Genomic DNA, 19843 nt, shown 5'->3' on the forward strand with positions numbered 1-19843 from the left:
TGTAATGTAAACAATGAAATCCATGAATTTATCACACTATGCACCGAAAGACTTATGTGTCTGTCTGTCTGTGAGTGTATCGCCACATAATATGTGGCGATACACTCACAGACAGACAGAGAAGCAGAGGTACCAACACAGTTAACAAGTGTGAAGTCAATCGGTCAGACTGTTCTCGACATATTATGTCGAGAACAGTCTGACCGATTGACTTCACACTTGGCAGATCTCTGTATCTGTCTGTCTGTGTCCCTATGCCCATTTATGGAGATCCCTGGTGTCATCAATATGACATCATACTGATGTCATTGACTGGCCTCAAAGTATGAGGTAATGGGTACTGCATTAAGTATTGCATGACTGGAGGGAGGGCCATGGGCTAGGCGTGACCCTATAATAATAATAATAATAATAATAACTAGAAAAAGTGCTCCTCGGAGCACAACTCTCCGCCAGACGACTTGTGTTGGGAACGTTGCGAATGTTCTATCTGTATAAGTGTCCTATCCGTCCTGTCTGTATAAGTGTCCTATCCCTCCTGTCTGTGTAGCAAATCGGATCACAGTATTTCACAGTATTGTCACGTGTCTCCCACTCGGTCACCGTATGGACCGAGTGGGAGTGAGCGAGTGGCCGGATTTTCGGTATTGGAATCTGGCTTATGACTCTTTCAAAGTGACACATGTATTTATAGGCCGCTATCCGTCCTGTCTATGTAATAGCGGTTTCTCACTATGGTTCCGCGTCCGCACTCCAGACCGCTCCGTTTCCGAGTGCGCTTGGCTGGCCCGCATTCACACTGGCCAAGTCTCTAACGCGCTCGAATACACTTGCATATATACCCCCGATCCTATAGGTGGCGGCATGCACATAGTGCTTCGCCAGTGGACACAGACGTCATCAACTATGCGACAATGTTTGTACTGGTCGCGCATAAATATAGGGTTGCCGCTGGGCCGAGAGTCCAGGAGCGCACTGTGGCCAGCAGCGCACTGTGCGCACAGCGACGCGAGCGCACAGAAGTCAAGGCACAGACTGCTGTGTTGTTGGCGCGCGTGTTGTTGACAGACAACGGATGCACGCTTATGAGAAACAACACAAATAAAACCTGGTGAAACACTTGTGTGCATTTGCGCAAGATGAGGATACAGGAAACATTCAGTCTAAATGTCCAGTTTGCTAACCTTCACAACTACTACTAGGGGAGAGTGAGGTAATGTGAGACACCGGGTAAAGTGAGACACCCCCCTTATCACCTGACCACAACACCTGTGCGGTCATATGACCATTAGATTTTGAAGCCCCTCCCATTTCCCACTTACCATGGAGGAGAGGACCTCATTGTGCTGTAGTAAGCATGTTTTTTTCACTAAAATATGTTTTTTGCATGTAAAAGTAATTTTTTGGGCTGTCAACATAATCAGCTGTTGTGTCAAAGAAAATTGATTCAGGTAGAAAAACTTATGTCATGCATGTTGATGAACTACAAACCTATACATCCATGTGATTAATGCTAATTCAAGATCAGCCAGAATTGCTAAAAGTGGTCCTTTTCACCAAAATGTGGCTGTGGGGTAAAGTGAGACAAATGGCTTGGGGTACAGTGGGAAACTGTCTCAAAGTTAAGTTTAGTACTTAAACATAGTTAAATCTAATATTGGTTTGATAATCCAATTGGTTTGATAATCTAATATTGGTTTGATTGGTTAAAACTGGTTTGTCTCGGTTGGGGTAAAGTGAGACACCTTCCAATTGTGTAGAGCAAAATGTGCTTAATGACCAATTGCCATGATTCTGTTACTAGTCTGACATTAGTTCTGGAATGTGTGGTTGTCAAGCTAGCTGTCGGTATTCTAACTGTTAGAACATGTGTTTTTATGGTAGTTTTAAACTGAAAAAAGTAAGTGGATCAGTTTACCCCATTGATTTTTCTGGTTTGTCTCGGTTTACCCCAGACCTGGGGTAAAGTGAGACACCAAAAAACTTTTTTTAAAACAATCATATTTTCACTGCCTTTTGTCTTGAATACATTCTGATAATTTCCATTGTTAGGAAACATCCCAAATGTATGGGAAATGTGTACATTTTACTGATATATCATTTTAGCTCACCTAGAGGGGAGAAAATGTAAAAATTGTCTCACATTACCCCACTCTCCCCTACTTTTGTATTTGAAACCTTACATTTCTCTAAATATTATAAACTTTCACGACAGCTTAAGTACAAAAATATATAATTTATGAAAAGGCAACTAGCCTATACAGTGAAGTCGGACTGAATGACTGAAACCTTGTATTGTGAATTGTACTTCCATGTACTGTTTCTCATGTCTTACTAAATAAAGTAACGTCTTTTCTTTTTTTACTCTCTTTGTGTGGGGATTATCTGGCACATGTATGTATCTGTTATGAAAGAGAAATTGCATCATGAGTGAAACGGCTATAGTCCATGGGAAACCATAAACCTACGTAGGCCTACATCTAAATGAGTTATATTTACTTACAAATTTGAAATTACAAAGCCTTATAAGCTATATATTTCTGGGATGCATAGTAGCTGAAACTCCACAAGATATCCACAAGATATACTATATATATATATATATATATATATATATATATATATATATATATATATATATATATATATATATATATATATATATATATATATATATATATATATTGTTGCTGTCATTATATGGCCATGACACGGCCTCTCTTTCTATCTCGCGCTCTCATTCTATTTCTGTATGTAATGTTTTATATAAATAAATAAATAAGTTTTATATATAAATATTGCGGGTTTTAGCGCATCATCCCGCGGGTTCATTTGGTCATTTAATGATAAAATTAACCCGCGGGATGATGCGGTACTAAATCTTTCATCATCCCGCGGTTTCATTTTATAATTTAATGATGAAATTAACCCGCGGGATCCGGCCATGGTTGAACCCCTGTGGATTGATCTGCGACGTGTTTTTTTGGTCGAGTTTATATACCGTCACCTATTACAAATAGCGGGCCACTTCCGTCAAACGATACGCTTGCTTTCACATTGCAGTGTACCGTCCCCGAGGACGCAAGAATCGCACCCGAGACTACCTCCCGAGGTGGTTTCGGGTACGGAACGGCGATCCGTTTCGGGGAACGATGCGCAACATTCACACTAGCGCGAAACCTGCCAAGCGTTCTCGAGTGCGCACCCAGGACCGTAGTGTGAAACCGCTGTGAGTGTCCTATCCGTCCTGTCTGTGTAAGTGTCCTCTTCCGTCCTGTCTGTGTAAGTGTCCTATCCCTCCTGTCTGTATAAGTGTCCTATCCGTCCTGTCTATGTAAGTGTCCTATCCGTCCTGTCTGTATAAGTGTTCTATCCGTCCTGTCTGTATAAGTGTCCTATCCGTCCTGTCTGTATAAGTGTCCTATCCCTCCTGTCTGTATAAGTGTCCTATCCGTCCTGTCTGTGTAAGTGTCATATCCCTCCTGTCTATATAAGTGTCCTATCTGTCCTATCTGTCCAATTATGTATCCTATCTAATTGTTATAACGAAAAAACATCACATGGATGCACCTGGGACGTATCATCAGTGTTGTAGCCTGGGGTCATAGGATGTTTCGGGTCTCGCAACATACACCCTCGCCCAGGTGACCCAGCCAGGGTTGATCAAGTCCCGACTTACGTCCCAGGTAGCTACCCACGGTCAGTCCTAAATAGGGAAAGACAGGGCCACTCAATACGCTTGTCCGAAACTACTCTGCCAGGAATGGGGGAGAGGAACTGCTGGTACGTGGAGGGGCTAGGCTCTGTGGATGGCCTCCTGGCCGGGCTCCTCCTCCGTCTCACCAGGTCCAGGACCTGTGCGTTGCACCAGACTCCCCCGCTCCAAACATTTCATTCTGGTGTGATGGTGTCTTGGCCCGTGGTGGTACTGCAGGCTCCCTTAGCGGCTTGCTTAAATGGTCCTCCTAAAGGCCTCACCGTGGATTTGTTGGGCTTCTTCCTCACGGAAGACACAGACTGGGGCGCCAACCCAAACTGCTCCCGGATGCCGTCTACATTCCGGCTGTCACCCGTCTCTCCGGTGGTCACCAATCTATTCCTGGTTGTCACATAGTCTATAAATTCCTATGAGCCACTATAAATAGAACTATAACGAAAAAACATCACATGGATGCACCTGGGACGTATCATCAGTGTTGTAGCCTGGGGTCATAGGATGTTTCGGGTCTCGCAACATACACCCTCGCCCAGGTGACCCAGCCAGGGTTGATCAAGTCCCGACTTACGTCCCAGGTAGCTACCCACGGTCAGTCCTAAATAGGGAAAGACAAGGCCACTCAATACGCTTGTCCGAAACTACTCTGCCAGGAATGGGGGAGAGGAACTGCTGGTACGTGGAGGGGCTAGGCTCTGTGGATGGCCTCCTGGCCGGGCTCCTCCTCCGTCTCACCAGGTCCAGGACCTGTGCGTCGCACCAGACTCCGGGCTGTCACCCGTCTCTCCGGTGGTCACCAATCTATTCCTGATTGTCACGTAGTCTATAAATTCCTATGAGCCACTATAAATAGAAGAACTATAACGAAAAAACATCACATGGATGCACCTGGGACGTATCATCAGTGTTGTAGCCTGTTACAGTATCCACCATTTCTCAGCCATTTCGTGATGGTTCCTGTCTTACCTCATTTTGACAGTGGCGCAGACACTGTCAAAATGACGCCATGTATATATAGACCACTATGCGTCACTAGCCAATCAGATCACAGTATTTCACCGTATTGTCACGTGTCACGTGAGGCTTGACCAATCGGTGTGTCATATTTAGAAAGTGAAAACAATACTCTCCTGGCGGAGAGTAATAATAATAACAAGAAAAAGTGCTCCTCGGAGCACAACTCTCCGCCAGAAGACTTGTGTTGGTTCGAAGGTCGCGAAGGTCGCTATCCCTCTTGTATATGTAAGTGTCCTATCCATCCTGTCTGGGTAAGTGTCCTCTTCCGTCCTGTCTGTGTAAGTGTCCTATCCCTCCTGTCTGTATAAGTGTCCTATCCGTCCTGTCTATGTAAGTGTCATATCCCTCCTGTCTATATAAGTGTCCTATCTGTCCAATAAGACAGATAGGAACAATTGGACCGCGACTACTTGACTACTTCCGGTTCGAAGTCTGGGAGTGAGCTAGTGGCCGGATTTTCGGTATTGGAATCTGGCTTATCACTCTTTAAAAGTGACACATGTATTTATAGGTCGCTATCCCTCTTGTATATGTAAGTGTCCTATCCAACCTGTCTGGGTAAGTGTCCTATCCGTCCTGTCTGTGTAAGTGTCCTATCCGTCCTGTCTGTGTAAGTGTCCTATCCGTCCTGTCTGTGTAAGTGTCCGATCCGTCTTGTCTGTATAAGTGTCCTATCCGTCCTGTCTGTATAAGTGTCCTATCCGTCCTGTCTGTACACTGTCCGTCCTGTCTGTGTAAGTGTCATATCCCTCCTGTCTATATAAATGTCCTATCTGTCCTATCTGCCAATTATGTATCAGCCATGCAGCCATTTCATGGTTCCTGTCTTACCTCACTTTGACAGTGGCGGAGACACTGTCAAAGTGATGCCATGTATATATAGGCCGCTATGCGTCACTAGCCAATCAGATCACAGTATTTCACGTGTCACGTGAGGCTTGACCAATCGGTGTGTCATATTTAGAAAGTGAAAACGCAGTGAAAACAATACTCTCCTGGCGGAGAGTAATAATAACTAGAAAGTACTGTTCCTGAAGAAACAGTGTGGGATCGCTAAGAATGTTGATAGTATCACACTAGAAAGTACTTACCTGATTAATTCTGTCTTACCTATTTATATTACATATTGTAATGTCACGTGAAGCTCGACCTATCAAAAAACGGGCGGAATAATAACTAGTGAAGATAACATTAGTGTGATCGCTAAATCGATCCCACAACTAGAGGTTTGGGCCGCTTTGCGGCCCTCACATCTAGGCCCGATCAGCTACATCACAGCTACGTTGCACCAGTGATCCAACTGATATGGCCTTATATGGAGATGCGCAGTAGGGGGGTGCTGTGGCTAAATGTGCAATGTAGTTTTATATTAACCGTACAATATGTAAGTACATTGAAGATGGGGAAAGAGGCTTAGGGGTCCTAGCGGCCAATTTTCTTCTCGAGCATTTTGGAATGATAGAGAAGAAGAAAAGTAATTAAGCATACTAAATAGTATAAGTTACTATGCGTTTTCGAACGTGGCCTGAATTTAGCATGCATATCACATACTATTTAGTAGCTACTAAGTTTTCGGACATACAAAAAAGTAATTTGGCATACTAAATAGTAAGTTAGTGTGCGATTTTGGACGGGGCCTAAATTTAGAATGCATCTCACATACTATTTAGTAGCTACTAAGTTTCAGACAAACTAAAAAGTAATTTGGCATACTAAATACTGTTAGAATGTGATTTCAACCCATTAAAAGCATTCATACAGAAGACATTGTGAAGTTAATTTTTATATTTGTGGTGTCCTGTTGGTTAGTTGATGTTTGTAAATGTACATTATTATAATGTACCCTTTCATAGACACCAGAAATGGATGCACACAATAATACAGTACAATACAATGCAATGTTTTATGGTATAACTTTAAGAATATTTTCTACTCTGTAATTATTCCAGTTTTATCCTGAGCAGTTATTTTTATGTTCTTTACATCAAAATAGAATTATTAAATACACAAATATTCACAAATGATTATCTTTTCTAAAAGCAACCAATGATGTTCTTCACTAGCTTATGCAAGTGACATCAGATCTGCAATGTACATACCTATCCTTTCTGTTTTATGAAATGTTCTTTAGTTGATCATTTGCTTTGTAAAATTATGTTTTCTGTTTTACTCATTTGGTTTCTGATTTGCCAATATTTGTTTTGAAATATCTCTATGTTCTCATGTTCTAATGCAGTGGTTTTCAACCAGTGGTCCGGGGACCACCAGTGGTCCTTGAGGGAGTACCAGGGGTCCCCAGCAAAATTAGTTAATAGCGTCACGATAATTTTCAACCACTTAGTTTTGGCTATTCAAAAATAGCAGATATACAAGCTCATAATGAGCTTGTAGATCTGCTATTTTTGAAAAACCTTGAAAAAGTGTGCATATCTTTGAATATTTATATTTTTTAATGCGAAAATGAACTGATATCTTTGCTTCTGGGGGTCCCTGGCACAAAACATTTTCAATTGGGGGTCCGCGGCCAAATGTATATCAATTTAGGGGTCCTTGGCATGAAAAAGGTTGAAAACCACTGTTCTAATGTGTTTTCTGAATTGCTAATTTGTTTTGTGAAAGACAGCTGTGGTGTCTGGTGAATTTGTTTTCAGAAAGGTCAGTGTTGTCTGTTTTGCTTGTTGATTTGTTTATTCATAATTTGCTATTTTGTGTTGTGAAATGTTGTATTTTGCACTTATAGGCCATTGTAGTTTAAATTTCTGTGTCAGTCCTCTGTCTCCTTCATACAGTAACATAACCCAGGGCGCTAGGGGGGATGGGGGAAAGCCAAGCTTCTGCTTTTGATACCCCCTCAGGTCATTCATTTTTCTTTCTTTTTTCTTATCTCCGGGGGCGTATATGTTCTATCTCTGCATCTGGTCAGACTGAATTAAATAATGCATTTCCTTTAGGGAAATGTAGACTGTCTGATATGTTTAATATTTATGTTTGATATCACTATTTAACCACAATTTTCAGAAATGATAAATTGTCGATCTACGATCTAAGCGTTGACTGGCTATTTTCGCTATTTGTTGTACAAAGAAGTATATAGGGCTTAAGTGGGTACGAAAATGTCCCCCACTGTTCTTTTTACAAATAAAACCCTGACTATCACATACATACTCCTGGGAGATGGGCAGAACCACAGCCAAGGACTTTACAGCGGTTAGCGAGTGGGAAAGCATTATTCCTTTACTTTTCCCTTGGGGATTTTTTGTTCTGGCTGTCCGGAAATTGGATCTTCTCACCCAATTATTGTAGATTTGAACAGATTGGATGGAAGACAACAGAAGTCAAGGAGGAATTAGATTTAAGGTTATATTGCTGGTCTTAAATAATGTCTTTGAATCAAGTGAGATAGGTTTAGAGGAACACCTTCAGTTTGAGAACCACAACAACCTGCACACGGAGCAGAATACAGTACATTTTTTCCCTGCGATGGTGCAACAGCTGAGTCACATTTGGGTGTTTCTCTCTTCAAACAATAACACAAATGTACACAACAAATACATAAATAGCTTTTTTTCCCTTTAAATCATTTATAACATAATTATATTTATGATTCTGGCTCTTGCTACGACATGTAAATTTGATAGCTATATATATATATATATATATAAATTAACAATATCAACAACAAATAATTATAACAATAATACAAAAGCTGTCTTTCATATAAATCTCATGAGTTTACAGTATAAAATGATCCTATGCAAGAGAGATCAGGGGGGTGGTTCAATATGATGCTTTGTGGCGCTTATCCCTTCTGTTGGCACTATGAACATGCCCTTTCAAGACGCACATTTTCCGAGTTATTGTTTTATTACAGTTTATGAGAGATTAAGGGGACATATTGGCTCAAAAACAAGTCCGTTAGCCAAGTTCTTTTCCTGAGGGTCCTTGGCAGTGTGCTTGCACATTCCTCGGATGGGGGTTCAAAATGATTTGGCCTCAAAATGTTCAATAAGGCCCCTGAGTTTTCCCACTGAAATGATTCTTATTTCTTCAAAAGAAACAACCTCCCCCCCTGTGGTGGTGAATGGTATTGTGGAGTTTCTGAGATTTGGTACCGTCTTGTGGTGGTGGTATGTGGTATTACAAGAGGAGTCAAAAAGCAGCAGAACAGTCCCAGTCTTATAGCATGGATGTACCTCAGTCAGGATGGATACGGCATCTCCTTGATTCGCCTGTCCATTGAGTTTCCCCTTCAGGCCAACACCTCAGTCTGTATCTCTCACTCCAAATCACCACCACACTGTGCATAATGCACTCCCTTGGAATAATATGGACCCTGAGTTTCTTACCAGACTGAGCCTTTTATGGCCCCAGTTACCCCCTAAATGTAATTCACCCTTCAGCAATTTTGGCCTCTTGAATTTTGACTCTGGGTGGCCACCCAACACATCCCCCCTCACCCGTGGGGCTACTAGGGTCACCGACCAGGGCAGGATGTGGGCTTGATGCATCGGCCTTGAAACAGCACCAGGTTGGCAGGACAGTGGCAGCCAGCCACACAGGGCTTGTGGCATGGCCCGATCTCATTCCAGTTGTCACAGGTCTTCATGCAGCCTGGTCCGCAGGTATCGTAAACGGCACCGTGCTTACACTGTGTGGCTGGAAGCAGGGAAGTAAGAAAATAAGAGAGATTCATATTCATGTAATATTCTTGTAAATACTACAGACAGACGTAACCACTTTCACTTTCAAAATATTTCAAAAACAGACGATCTACAAGCTCAATGCATCGCAATGCGACATGTTGTGAGCTTGTAGATCGGCTGTTTTCCCTACTTTTGCGCGACACTGTCATACGACAAAGTAGGGCGATACTTTACGTTGGGGGGGACAGACATGAAAAAATGCGTCAGCCACCATCACTAAGCCCTGTGCATTGTTACTCACCCATACAAGCTGTGTCAGCTCTCCAGAGGACGGGTGTTCCTTCTCTCTCACAGGCTCGGCTGTAGGCTATGAAAGACTCACAATAACAGTTCTTATGTACTGGACACTCGCACATATCTGTGACACAGGACCTGGAAAGAAACATAAAACAGTTTAGTTCAGCTCTTTGTTTGTTTTTTTATTTGCACTGCATTTGGACTGTTAAATATGTTGCTCTCTGATGGAATGGAATTTCCTTTACCACAGCACTGCATTGCTAATGCATTGTGCTGCAGGTTTGATCCTGCTCAAGCTCATGTTATTTCAGTGTGAACAATAGCAAATGTTGTTTTGTTTAGTTTTTTGGTTTGGTTTCTATGATGAAATCGTCTCACCAGTCAATCAAAGTTTCAATGAAAATTTCTTATGAAATTATAACATCAACCAAGTCCAACCACATAAAAGTGCCATGAAACCAAATAATGCCTGTTTATGTGTGCTGGCAGAGTTGGACTGAAGCCCTTATCTCTATTGTTTCAATATTTCTAGTCAATAAGAAAAAACGTATAACACCAACATGACAGCACATAAAACTTGACATGATATCATTATCAACCCATTAAAACCGGGACAGCATCTGTGTCATTTTAGATTTTAAAGTTGGCTATTAAAAAATAGCAGATATACAAGCTCACTTGTACAGCTTGTACATCTGCTATTTTTGAACATTTTGGAAAAATCGTGAAAGTGTGAGAACTACTGATTTAGTTGGCATTTGTAGAATCGGCCTCAGGTCTTAATGGGTAAGTACAATAAAAAATGAATAAAAACAAAGCTACAGACACACAAAATAATTATTCACACAAGATAGATAGTAATCATCATAATAAACCCTGATTCTAACCTGTAGAAGGGAGCAAAGTCGACCACACGGTGACACTTCTGAAACTCCCATGACTTGATCTTCTGGCACTCGCGGTGGGCGCGGAACTTGACCTTGACGCTGCCGGAGCACAGGAAGGACGCAGGCCTCCGGGGTGGCTGCTGGGAGCACACCTCGTTGCCCTCCACGCGCCACGATTCGGCGAATTCGTCCACGTCGAACTTGAACTGGCCGTCTCCTCCCATGGTGTCGTCACGCTTGTGGCCGTTGTAGTTGCCACAGAGGCCACACAGGCGGCCGCGCAGATGAGGGGCTGCCACCACCTCCACGAAGCTGTCCCCGTCCCATGTGATCTCCAGGCCTGGGGGAGAAGACACAGAGAGGGGAAAACAATGTCATCTTTTCCGCCTCCCATAATGCTTTGTCTGCCCACACAACATCAACAACAAATGTGTAGATGTATAAGCTCATAAGCTTGTCGATGTGCTATTTTCAGCGTGCGACATGGCATGCAACAAAGTGTAAATCAGTAATATCAGTATAATAACTTCATGTGAGATCATACAGTAAACATACGTAATATACCACCTGGCCAGTGATGGCGCAGTGGTTAAGACTACACTGTAAAGTGCTGCTGTGTGTTTGCGTAATATTGCATGACTCTGGTTCTGAAAGCCCCCCCCCTACCGGCTATGGTGGTGAGTTTGAGCAGGTATCCATCCAGGTCGATGTGAACCCCGGGGCCGTGGTACGGCAGGGCGATGCGGGTGCCGTTCCTCCTGACCGTAAGGTGCTGGTGCAGGCTCAGACTCAGCGTCCCCAGGCGCAGCTCCACAGACTGGGTCCAGGAGAAGGAGCGCGTCCGCCTCGCGTCGTTCCTCACCAACACCTGGTGGTGGTGATGGAGGGGAATGATGAAGGTCACAATCATTAGAAAGTATTGATGAAAAGCCAAGAGAGTGATCGAGGCAGCAGAAGTGGAATTACAGCTTTTAACCAAGTGACTTGACAAACGTATTTGGAATTAATGGTTAAGTGACATGGAGAGTGAGCCCTTTGTCTTTATTTACAAGATACAAGCTTACATATTTTGAAATCCTGATAATAATCATTTCACATTCTTTATTAAATATATAATTTTGCAGAACTCAATATATTACCCATCATCACCGAGTCTCCTGAAGCCACACGATCGGAGATCTACACCTACCGATACATCTGGTGACATCTAATTCAATGTAGTGGAAACAATTATCCTATTAACTGCTCTGAAGAATCATTGCAAAGATAGGTTTGTCTGTGGCCAATGTCTAAGATAGGATAGAATAACTGTTCGAGCCATTTTACAACTTACAATATAAATGTCACCGGAGGTATTGCTATGGGGAGATCTCTGATCATATGACTATGTGAGACTATCCAGCACCAGACTCATGGCGACTACAGTGCTTTAAATTGCCGAAGTCAACGTCCCACCCTACCGTGAAGCTGGAGTCGGGGTTGTTGAGGTTGCTGTTGCCCGGGTTACCCCCACCCCCGACAACACCACCGCAGTCTCGGGTCAGAACGTACTGACAGGTGCCCTGGAAGTTAAAGGTACGGCCATCAAAGGTGTTGTAGTGGGGGTCGCCAAAGACCGTACACACGCCTGGCTCTGGATGGAGAGAGAAGAGAAGAGAAGTGAAGAGAAGAGAAGAGAAGAGAAGAGAAGAGAAGAGATGAGAAGAGAAGAAAAGAGAAATGATAAAGAAATGGGTTTGTTGAAGGGTAATAGAGTGTAATTTAATCTCTTTCATTACCATATATATTTCCTCCACACTATCATTATAATAGTGTAGATGGTTTAACTGGTTTCTATGGTAAACATTAGCAACAGACTGAATGTGCAGTCCAAATTAGAATGAGTCCAAGGAACTACTTTGGCATGTTCAAAACACATATGGCCAAATCATCTACATTTTGGATTCCAAAATAAATTGGAAGGGAAATCCCAGATATATTATCAGACATCAATTTGTAATTTGCGGTGCTTAAGGATTTGGGGATTTGACAGTTGAAGTGAAGGCCAGTGGAAAAACTTACTCACTTTCAGTGCAAACTGGGCAGCATCCGGTCCGGTTCAGGATCTTGTTCTGGGGGAGATAATACAGACATTAATAAAAAATACATTTAGAAACACAGCGGAGTCAGAGAGACAGAGACAGCAGAATACACAGTAAAAGCTTCAGTCAGCTCTGTGCATTACTCTAGTCTTGTATTAATTTGAACTGCCTCAGCATTGTCAGCAATGTGTCAAAGTGTCCCTGAGCAAGACACTTAAACCCTAAATGCTCCCCGAGCACTACAACCAACGGCTGCTCACTGCTGGTAACATGCAGAGGACAAATTTCATGTGCAAACATACGACAAACATGTGACAAAAAACACCCCAAGGAGTGGGGACCAAATTATTATCATTATTAACTGGAAACACGTGTGAAGGTGTCTTGTGTGCTTCCAGTTCCAACCTGCTGCTGAGCCAATCAAAACGAAAACGAACTGGGACAGAAAACAGGTGTGCCACCTTCTAAAAACTGGGGACTTTCACTTTAACGTTAAAGTATGCGACGCGTTGTGAGCTTGTGGATCGGCTATTTTTGCTGCTTTTGAAAATCTACATGAAATGTACATTAAAAAAATATATCGAGATAGAAGATAGAAGTTTTCCACCCAATAGTGACGAAATGGTTATTAATGTTATTTTAACTCTGAGCGTGTACAAAAGCCAAACGGACCCATAAGGATTTTGCTGCGTAGTAGAGGATTGACATGGAGAGTACATTTGATAACGGCTCCAGGCTGAGAACAGATGAGAGTTCAGATAACATCATTGTGTAGACCAGTGTGACAGGTTCATTGGTGTGGGTGAGGAACAGAAGATGTAATGATAGATTCAGACACAGACTGATCAGTGACACAGCAGGGTCGCCCCGGTCATACAGGGACACAGCCACAAAGACACTCTGATACAGGCCTTACATACAGCTGATTGTTGAGCGCTGTCCGTGTAATAGGACACTGTGTGTGTGTGTGTGTGTGTGTGTGTGTGTGTGCGCGTGCATGTGCGTGCATGCACAGGGGCGGAGCATATGTTTCAACTTCCATCAGAAGCACAGATCAGAGAGCTTTTTCACACACCCTCTGTTTTGCTTCAGGGCAGCCCCTCACGTGCACACACAATCACACACACGCACACAACACACACACACCCGTGCGCGTGCTCGCACATAACACACACACACACACACACACACACACACACACACACACACACACACACACACACACACACACACACACACACACACACACACACACACACACACACACACACAGTGTCCCTACCTCCACACAATCGCTGTTCCCTCTTTGAAGAGGGCCTTTTGAGAGAGATTGGCAACAGAGAGAGAGAGAGAGAGAGATTGTCTTTCAAGGGCCTAAATATAGGGAAGCTCTTCTTCGTTGTCATTCAAACATCACACAGACAAAGGGCCCTGTGGAGACATGCTGTCTCAGGGACCCACGCACAGATGACCGGTCCCTGACCGCAGCCTGCTTGTGTGTCGCGCGCATGTGTGTGTGTGTGTGTGTGTATATACATGTGTGTGCGTGTGGAGGGGCGATATAGGGTTGGTTCGTGACTGCTGTAGCGTGAACTCTGTGAGAGACGGTAGACACACTGAATGACTGGCCTGTTATGATAACATGAGAGAGATGTGCATGTCTGTGTGTGCATGCATGTGTGTGCGCGTGTGTGTGCGTGTATGCGTGCATGCGTACGTACGTACGTGCATGTGTGTGTGAGTGCGTAACCATCTGTGTGTGTGTGTGTGTGTGTGTGTGTGTAAGCATGCCAGATGCTCATGTTAATTTGTGACCATACGACGGCTAGGAATCATAACAGGTGTGAGTAGTGTGGGTACATGCATGTGTATGAAAAAGAACCATTAATGAACATATCGTCACTGTTGGGTGGAAATCCGCTGTCTCCATTTTTCAACTTTTTTTTTTTTTATGGTTTGTGTTGCATTGCGAGAGGTTGTGAGCTTGTAGATCTGCTATTTTTACTATTTTTGAAAATATTTTAAAGTTAAAGTGAAAGTTGTTAAGTGTGTCAGTGGGTTTTATAAATATTGAACCAATGAAAAATATTAACAAAAGCTTGTGACTAAATAATAACTACATTGGATCCATTGGATCTTTTTTTCCTTCTATTTCCTGAAAAGTAATAGTTTTGTACATACGAGGCTTCCATCCGACAGCGACGATTTGATACTTTGAAGGAAAAAAAAGAAGAAATAAAAACACCCTAAGGTGGCCTCCGATGACCAGAAGCAACAGGTGAGGAAGCACTGGAAGCGTGTGAAACTTGGATCACGTTGACTCTGGCTATGACTAAGCGACAGCCAGGCACTCAAGAATCCACTCCATCACGGAGCGACAGACAACCTCTGTTTCACCTCAACAACAGGTGAGGTGCATGTAAACCCGCCTCCCTCTGACATTACTCAAAGTGTTTGACAGCGTACACCACGCTTCATTCAAGTAAAACCATGCGCTGCACTAAAACGCAGATCCTAGTCCAGTTCTGACTGCATACTGTACATCGCGCTTTATTCAAGTAAAACACTGCACTTCACTGCATTGACGTGCAGTTCTGTTCTACCCAACAAAGGAAAATATTTTAACCAGTTCTGCAAACAAAATAAAACGTGATTCAGTCAGTTTTGTTTGTCAGGGTAGATTGAAAAGCAACTTTAAAGCCAATGTTCTGTTTCACACTCATTTTGCCATTGTAGGACAGAATTGGCCTGATCTGGTACTGTGAAGTTTTGGGCAAAAGGATTGTTTTATGATCACTTCGTCTGTTAATCAGGATCAAGACATGTCTTGTGTGTGAAGTTAAATATATATTAGTCACAGCCTTTAAGCATGTAAGACTCAGACAGGTTATATCTAAGAGGGGAGAGCCTAAACGTTTGTTGGGCTTAGAAAGTGAAACACTCCAGTGAGTCATAATAGACATAAGTAGACATAATGAGCTGTAGTATTAATAACAAGATACGTTTCTTATTCAAACATTTCCATCCAAAGCATTCAGGAAGTGACGTGAACAACACAAAGTCTTGTGAGTGGGTGGTGGACCTGTCACTCACCGAGGGACAGCTGGTGATGGGTACGCACTGCTTGGGTTGGCACTCAATGTTGCCTTTGACACAGGCACACAGGGTGCAGTTGACCGATGACCACATGTCCCCTTCCTGAAAGAGAGACACATTGCGTTTGACTGCATGCTAAACAACACACAATAATGTAGAACACTGTCCAATTGTGGGTCGTAGACCAATTTTTATCATGGGTCAGGAGTAAATATCTCCTTTTTTCCCCGTTTCCTGCATACAAAGAATATAACAACTAAAGACAATTCCAACATTTTTCAAAAGTATTTCATTAATAGAATGAAAATAATCAAATAATTACCATAAATAAATAGATACAAAGTTCAAGAAGCAGTGAAAACAGCAGATCTACAAGCTCACGTTGTGAGCTTGTAGATCTGCGGTTTTCACTCATTTCTCTTTTGGGTCTTGAACTAAAAAGTTTGGGAACCACTGATGTAGACTTCATCTATTCCTAATCTTTTACACCACCCACCCACCCACCCATCCACCCATCCATCCATCCTTCCATCCCATTCGCATTCTGCAAAAATAGCCAAACATTCTGCAAAAATCTACAAGCTCACAATGTGCATTGTGACACGTTGTAAGCTTGTAGATCGGCTATTTTCGGCGAAGAGATTTGGTGCAGAGGGAAAAAAGGAAGGTCAACGACGTATAAAGGGTTTAAGCGAAGTGCTTTTAAAGCAGCGGACATGATAACTGCTGTTCCTCTCATAGTCATCTCACCCTGTAGATCTTGTTCCTGACGCGGCAGTACTTCACCTCCTCCACCTTCACATAGGACAGACACTCCTCGCAGCACTGGTCGCCATGGCAACTTCCTGGCCGAGAGCAGCGCCTCTTGCACGCCACAGTGGAATCCTGGGAAGGCAGATGGAGAAGGGAGAAGGCTAAAAATGTTATTCCCGGGTGGAGTTGCAGATGGTGTGAGTCGTGAGCGTGACGGGCACAGTCACCAAATTGCCTTTTAACTTTCCTGCGATTGCCTTATATTGTCCACTAGCCTTTAAACCCCTTCTGTGTGACAGGAGCAAACTGACCCAAGCCACACCAAACATAGTCTCGCGTAGCCAGACTTTCAGAGATCTCCGCCTACTGACAAGTCTGGTTATGTTCTAATTCTGTGTGGGCTAGATGTGGCTGATCAAAATTCTGAGAAAAAAGAAAAAAAAACTGCATTGCAGAACCAATGCGAAGGACGGAGGATGGTCCTTCCTAATCTAGGTGGAGGCCTTCAGTTGGGCGGGGTAAAGATGGTGAAGGCGTGTCCTAAAACAAACAAAATAACAGTGGGCATGGCCTTGTCACCGGTTGCCTTCACCGTCCGTCCAAGCCCATGCAATGAATTTAAATGCATCCAGACGATTGGCAGGCGGAGATAGGCGAAGACGTCCGATATGTCTGGCTATGCGAGAATACACCAAACAGCAAAGTGAATCTCTGTCTCCGCCAGGAAGCCTCTGTACCTTGCAGGTGCAGGTGGTGCAGTTGTCGTGTTTGAAGGAGGTGCCGTTCTCATAAACCTCACTGTGGAACAGACAGCTGCCTAACGACAGATCAAACACCTTCCTCTGGCCTGGGAGGGAGAGAGACATACAGGGAAGAGAGGGAATGGGGCAGGAAGAGAGAGAGACATAAAGACAGTGATGGAGAGAGAAAGAAAGAGAGAGAGAGAGAGAGAGAGAGAGAGAGAGAGAGAGAGAGAGAGAGAGAGAGAGAGAGAGAGTGTCATTGTGTGTCACATTTTCACATTAAATATTTCACATGTAGTGTGTGCCAACCGTATAGGGATGATACTTGTGTACTTGTGATACTTTAATGCGTGCTGGTGTCGTGCACTGTGAACGCGCCTCAGCATTACATGTTGTGAGCCGGTAGATCGGCTAGTTTCGCTGTGCATTGCACGTTGGTGTCGCAATTTACAGCCTGAGTTATTAAATCCAGGCTTTAATGTCCTTCAAAGAGGGCTGTAAAGCACAGACACTTACCAAGGCATCTGGGGCAGCATTGCCCAGGTGGGGTGTGGCTGAGGTGGGCGGGGCAGGAGAGGACAGGGCACACTTCACGCATGCATAGGGTCCGCCCTCCCTGAAATAACAAAGATAGTTTAATACAGGGGCATCATTTGGAGTCCCAGGGGATGGCAATTGCCCCTGCCTAGCGTTTGCATTTAACCCCCAAATTCAGTTATTTTATGCAAGGTTTTCGTGGATGAACTTGAGTGCATCTCAATCCACATCCATCTACATGTGACACATGTTATAGACACGTGTTTTCTTGTCCGCAATCATGCATTCATTAACCACTTCCACCCTGTGTCCCTATTTTGGGCATGTCATTAGAGGCCAACATTTTCGAACCTTAAAAAAGATTTACAAGCACACGTCTAGAGCTTGTAGATCGGACTTTCTCACTATTTTTGAAATAGGGCTTAAGTGCTAACTTTTTGTGCCATCCCCCATTTCTTTTCTGAAATGACGCCTCTGGTTTAATACCCAACCATCAACGTAGCTTCATCTAGTTCTACTGTTGCTGTGCGTAAAGGATTCTGTATAAAAGTATGTTGTACAATTCGAAATGAATGACAGTGGGGTGTGACTTGTCGTCAGCGGCAACAGGAGGGACAGGGGGTGGCGCCAGCCTGGTGCAGCAGGCATGGAAGGTGTCTCACCTGTGGCTAATTAAGTGATATTATGCGTGAAAGCATATTGCATAATGTACTATATAAAGTGTTTGGTTCTCGCCACTTCTTGCCACAGCTATGTGTGAATGTGTTAATGAGTCGGGAGCACAGTAGAAATCCTCAGTGCTCCGAGAGTGTACAAATGTGACCAAAAGGACCCCTAAGGGTACAGTTGTACACTCTCTGTGATACAAATGGATACGCAACACTGAGGATTTTACCGTGTGTGTCCTCTGACACCTCTCTGCTTTGTTTACTGAAGGAAGGGATAGGATGGATGAAGGAAATGAAAAAATAAATACATTAATAGTTAAAATAAATAGAAAAATGGAGAGGGAGGAAAGGATACAAATTTGACAGAGAGAGAAGGAGGCATGGAAAGGGGAAAGACCCTTATGGATCCATTTGTATATTCTCAGAGGTAAATTAACACAGAGGATTTTACTGTGTGGAGAGAGTATAAATACTCCATTTGTGAGACTATACAACTTATGTGTTCACAGCAGCAGCCATGAACAGTGTGATGGTAGATTGGAGCTAGCAAATAGCACAGCTACCTGGGTTACAGTGATACAAAGTATCCTCAGTAAATATCCTCTGTGTTCATTTACCTCTGAGAGTGTACAAATGTAACCAATTGGCTTACATTTTTGTAACCCAAATGGAGGACTTTACTGCGTGTGTAGGCATAGGAAAGGCATACATACATAGTTGAAGGACTGATTGCACAGGAAGTGCATGCGTGTTTGTGCGTGCGGTGCTGCATGTGTATGCATGCCTGCTTGTGTGTGTGTGTGTGTGTGTGTGTGTGTGTGTGGGGTGGGGGGGGTTACACTCACAGTGCAGCTGCATTTGATGCAGGGCTTCCTCTCTGGACTGAACTCCTCCCTCTCTTTGTACAGACGGCCCTCAAAGATGCAACCTAAAAGATGACAGCCACGCATTACAACAAGTTCAAATAATAAAACTGTATATGGCTGGGACCATATACTTACAGGCAATGTGCGGTATATGGTTCATTGCAAATCAATTGAATTGGTGAATTTAAGGTACCAATACACCCCCACACCCCCACTCCAGAATAAGTGAAGACCATCTGTTGAACATCCCCAGTTAATTGATAGATAGACGTTGCTGTGACTGTGGATGCATCAATTTCCATTGTTAATTTGAATATGACTTTTATGTTTTTGGCATATTTTGTTCAGGGCTAGGGTTGAGAATGTGTTTTATCGCAATAGCTGCAAAACATATTTCCCAGAACAGACATGAAGCTGCACAGTAACATCCTCAGTGTTCATTTATGGCCATTTGTGCAAACACTCGCAGAGTTAAATGAACACTGACGATTTCACTGCGAGGGCTTTGAACAGTGTTGTGTGGTGTGGTCCTGGTGTACT

General features: G+C 43.3%; 1 protein-coding gene across 1 annotated transcript in view; it reads right to left on the reverse strand.

The window, feature by feature from the left end:
* Positions 1-7205: 7205 nt before the first annotated feature.
* Positions 7206-19843, reverse strand: part of bmper (BMP binding endothelial regulator) — a 31171-nt gene continuing 18533 nt past the window's right edge. Inside the window, exons 6-16 of the mRNA XM_084052122.1 lie at positions 19283-19365; positions 17749-17848; positions 17227-17336; positions 16487-16621; positions 15734-15838; positions 12625-12670; positions 12020-12192; positions 11226-11427; positions 10560-10899; positions 9677-9807; positions 7206-9388 (exon numbers count right to left, since the gene is read on the reverse strand). Of these exons, the coding sequence (XP_083908248.1) occupies positions 9207-9388; positions 9677-9807; positions 10560-10899; positions 11226-11427; positions 12020-12192; positions 12625-12670; positions 15734-15838; positions 16487-16621; positions 17227-17336; positions 17749-17848; positions 19283-19365 (1607 nt within the window). The 3' untranslated portion in view covers positions 7206-9206. The remainder of the gene's footprint in view (positions 9389-9676; positions 9808-10559; positions 10900-11225; positions 11428-12019; positions 12193-12624; positions 12671-15733; positions 15839-16486; positions 16622-17226; positions 17337-17748; positions 17849-19282; positions 19366-19843) is intronic.

This window comes from Gymnoscopelus microlampas, assembly GCF_963454915.1.
Source record: "Gymnoscopelus microlampas genome assembly, chromosome: 3".
In the NCBI taxonomy this organism is placed as follows: Eukaryota; Metazoa; Chordata; class Actinopteri; order Myctophiformes; family Myctophidae; genus Gymnoscopelus; species Gymnoscopelus microlampas.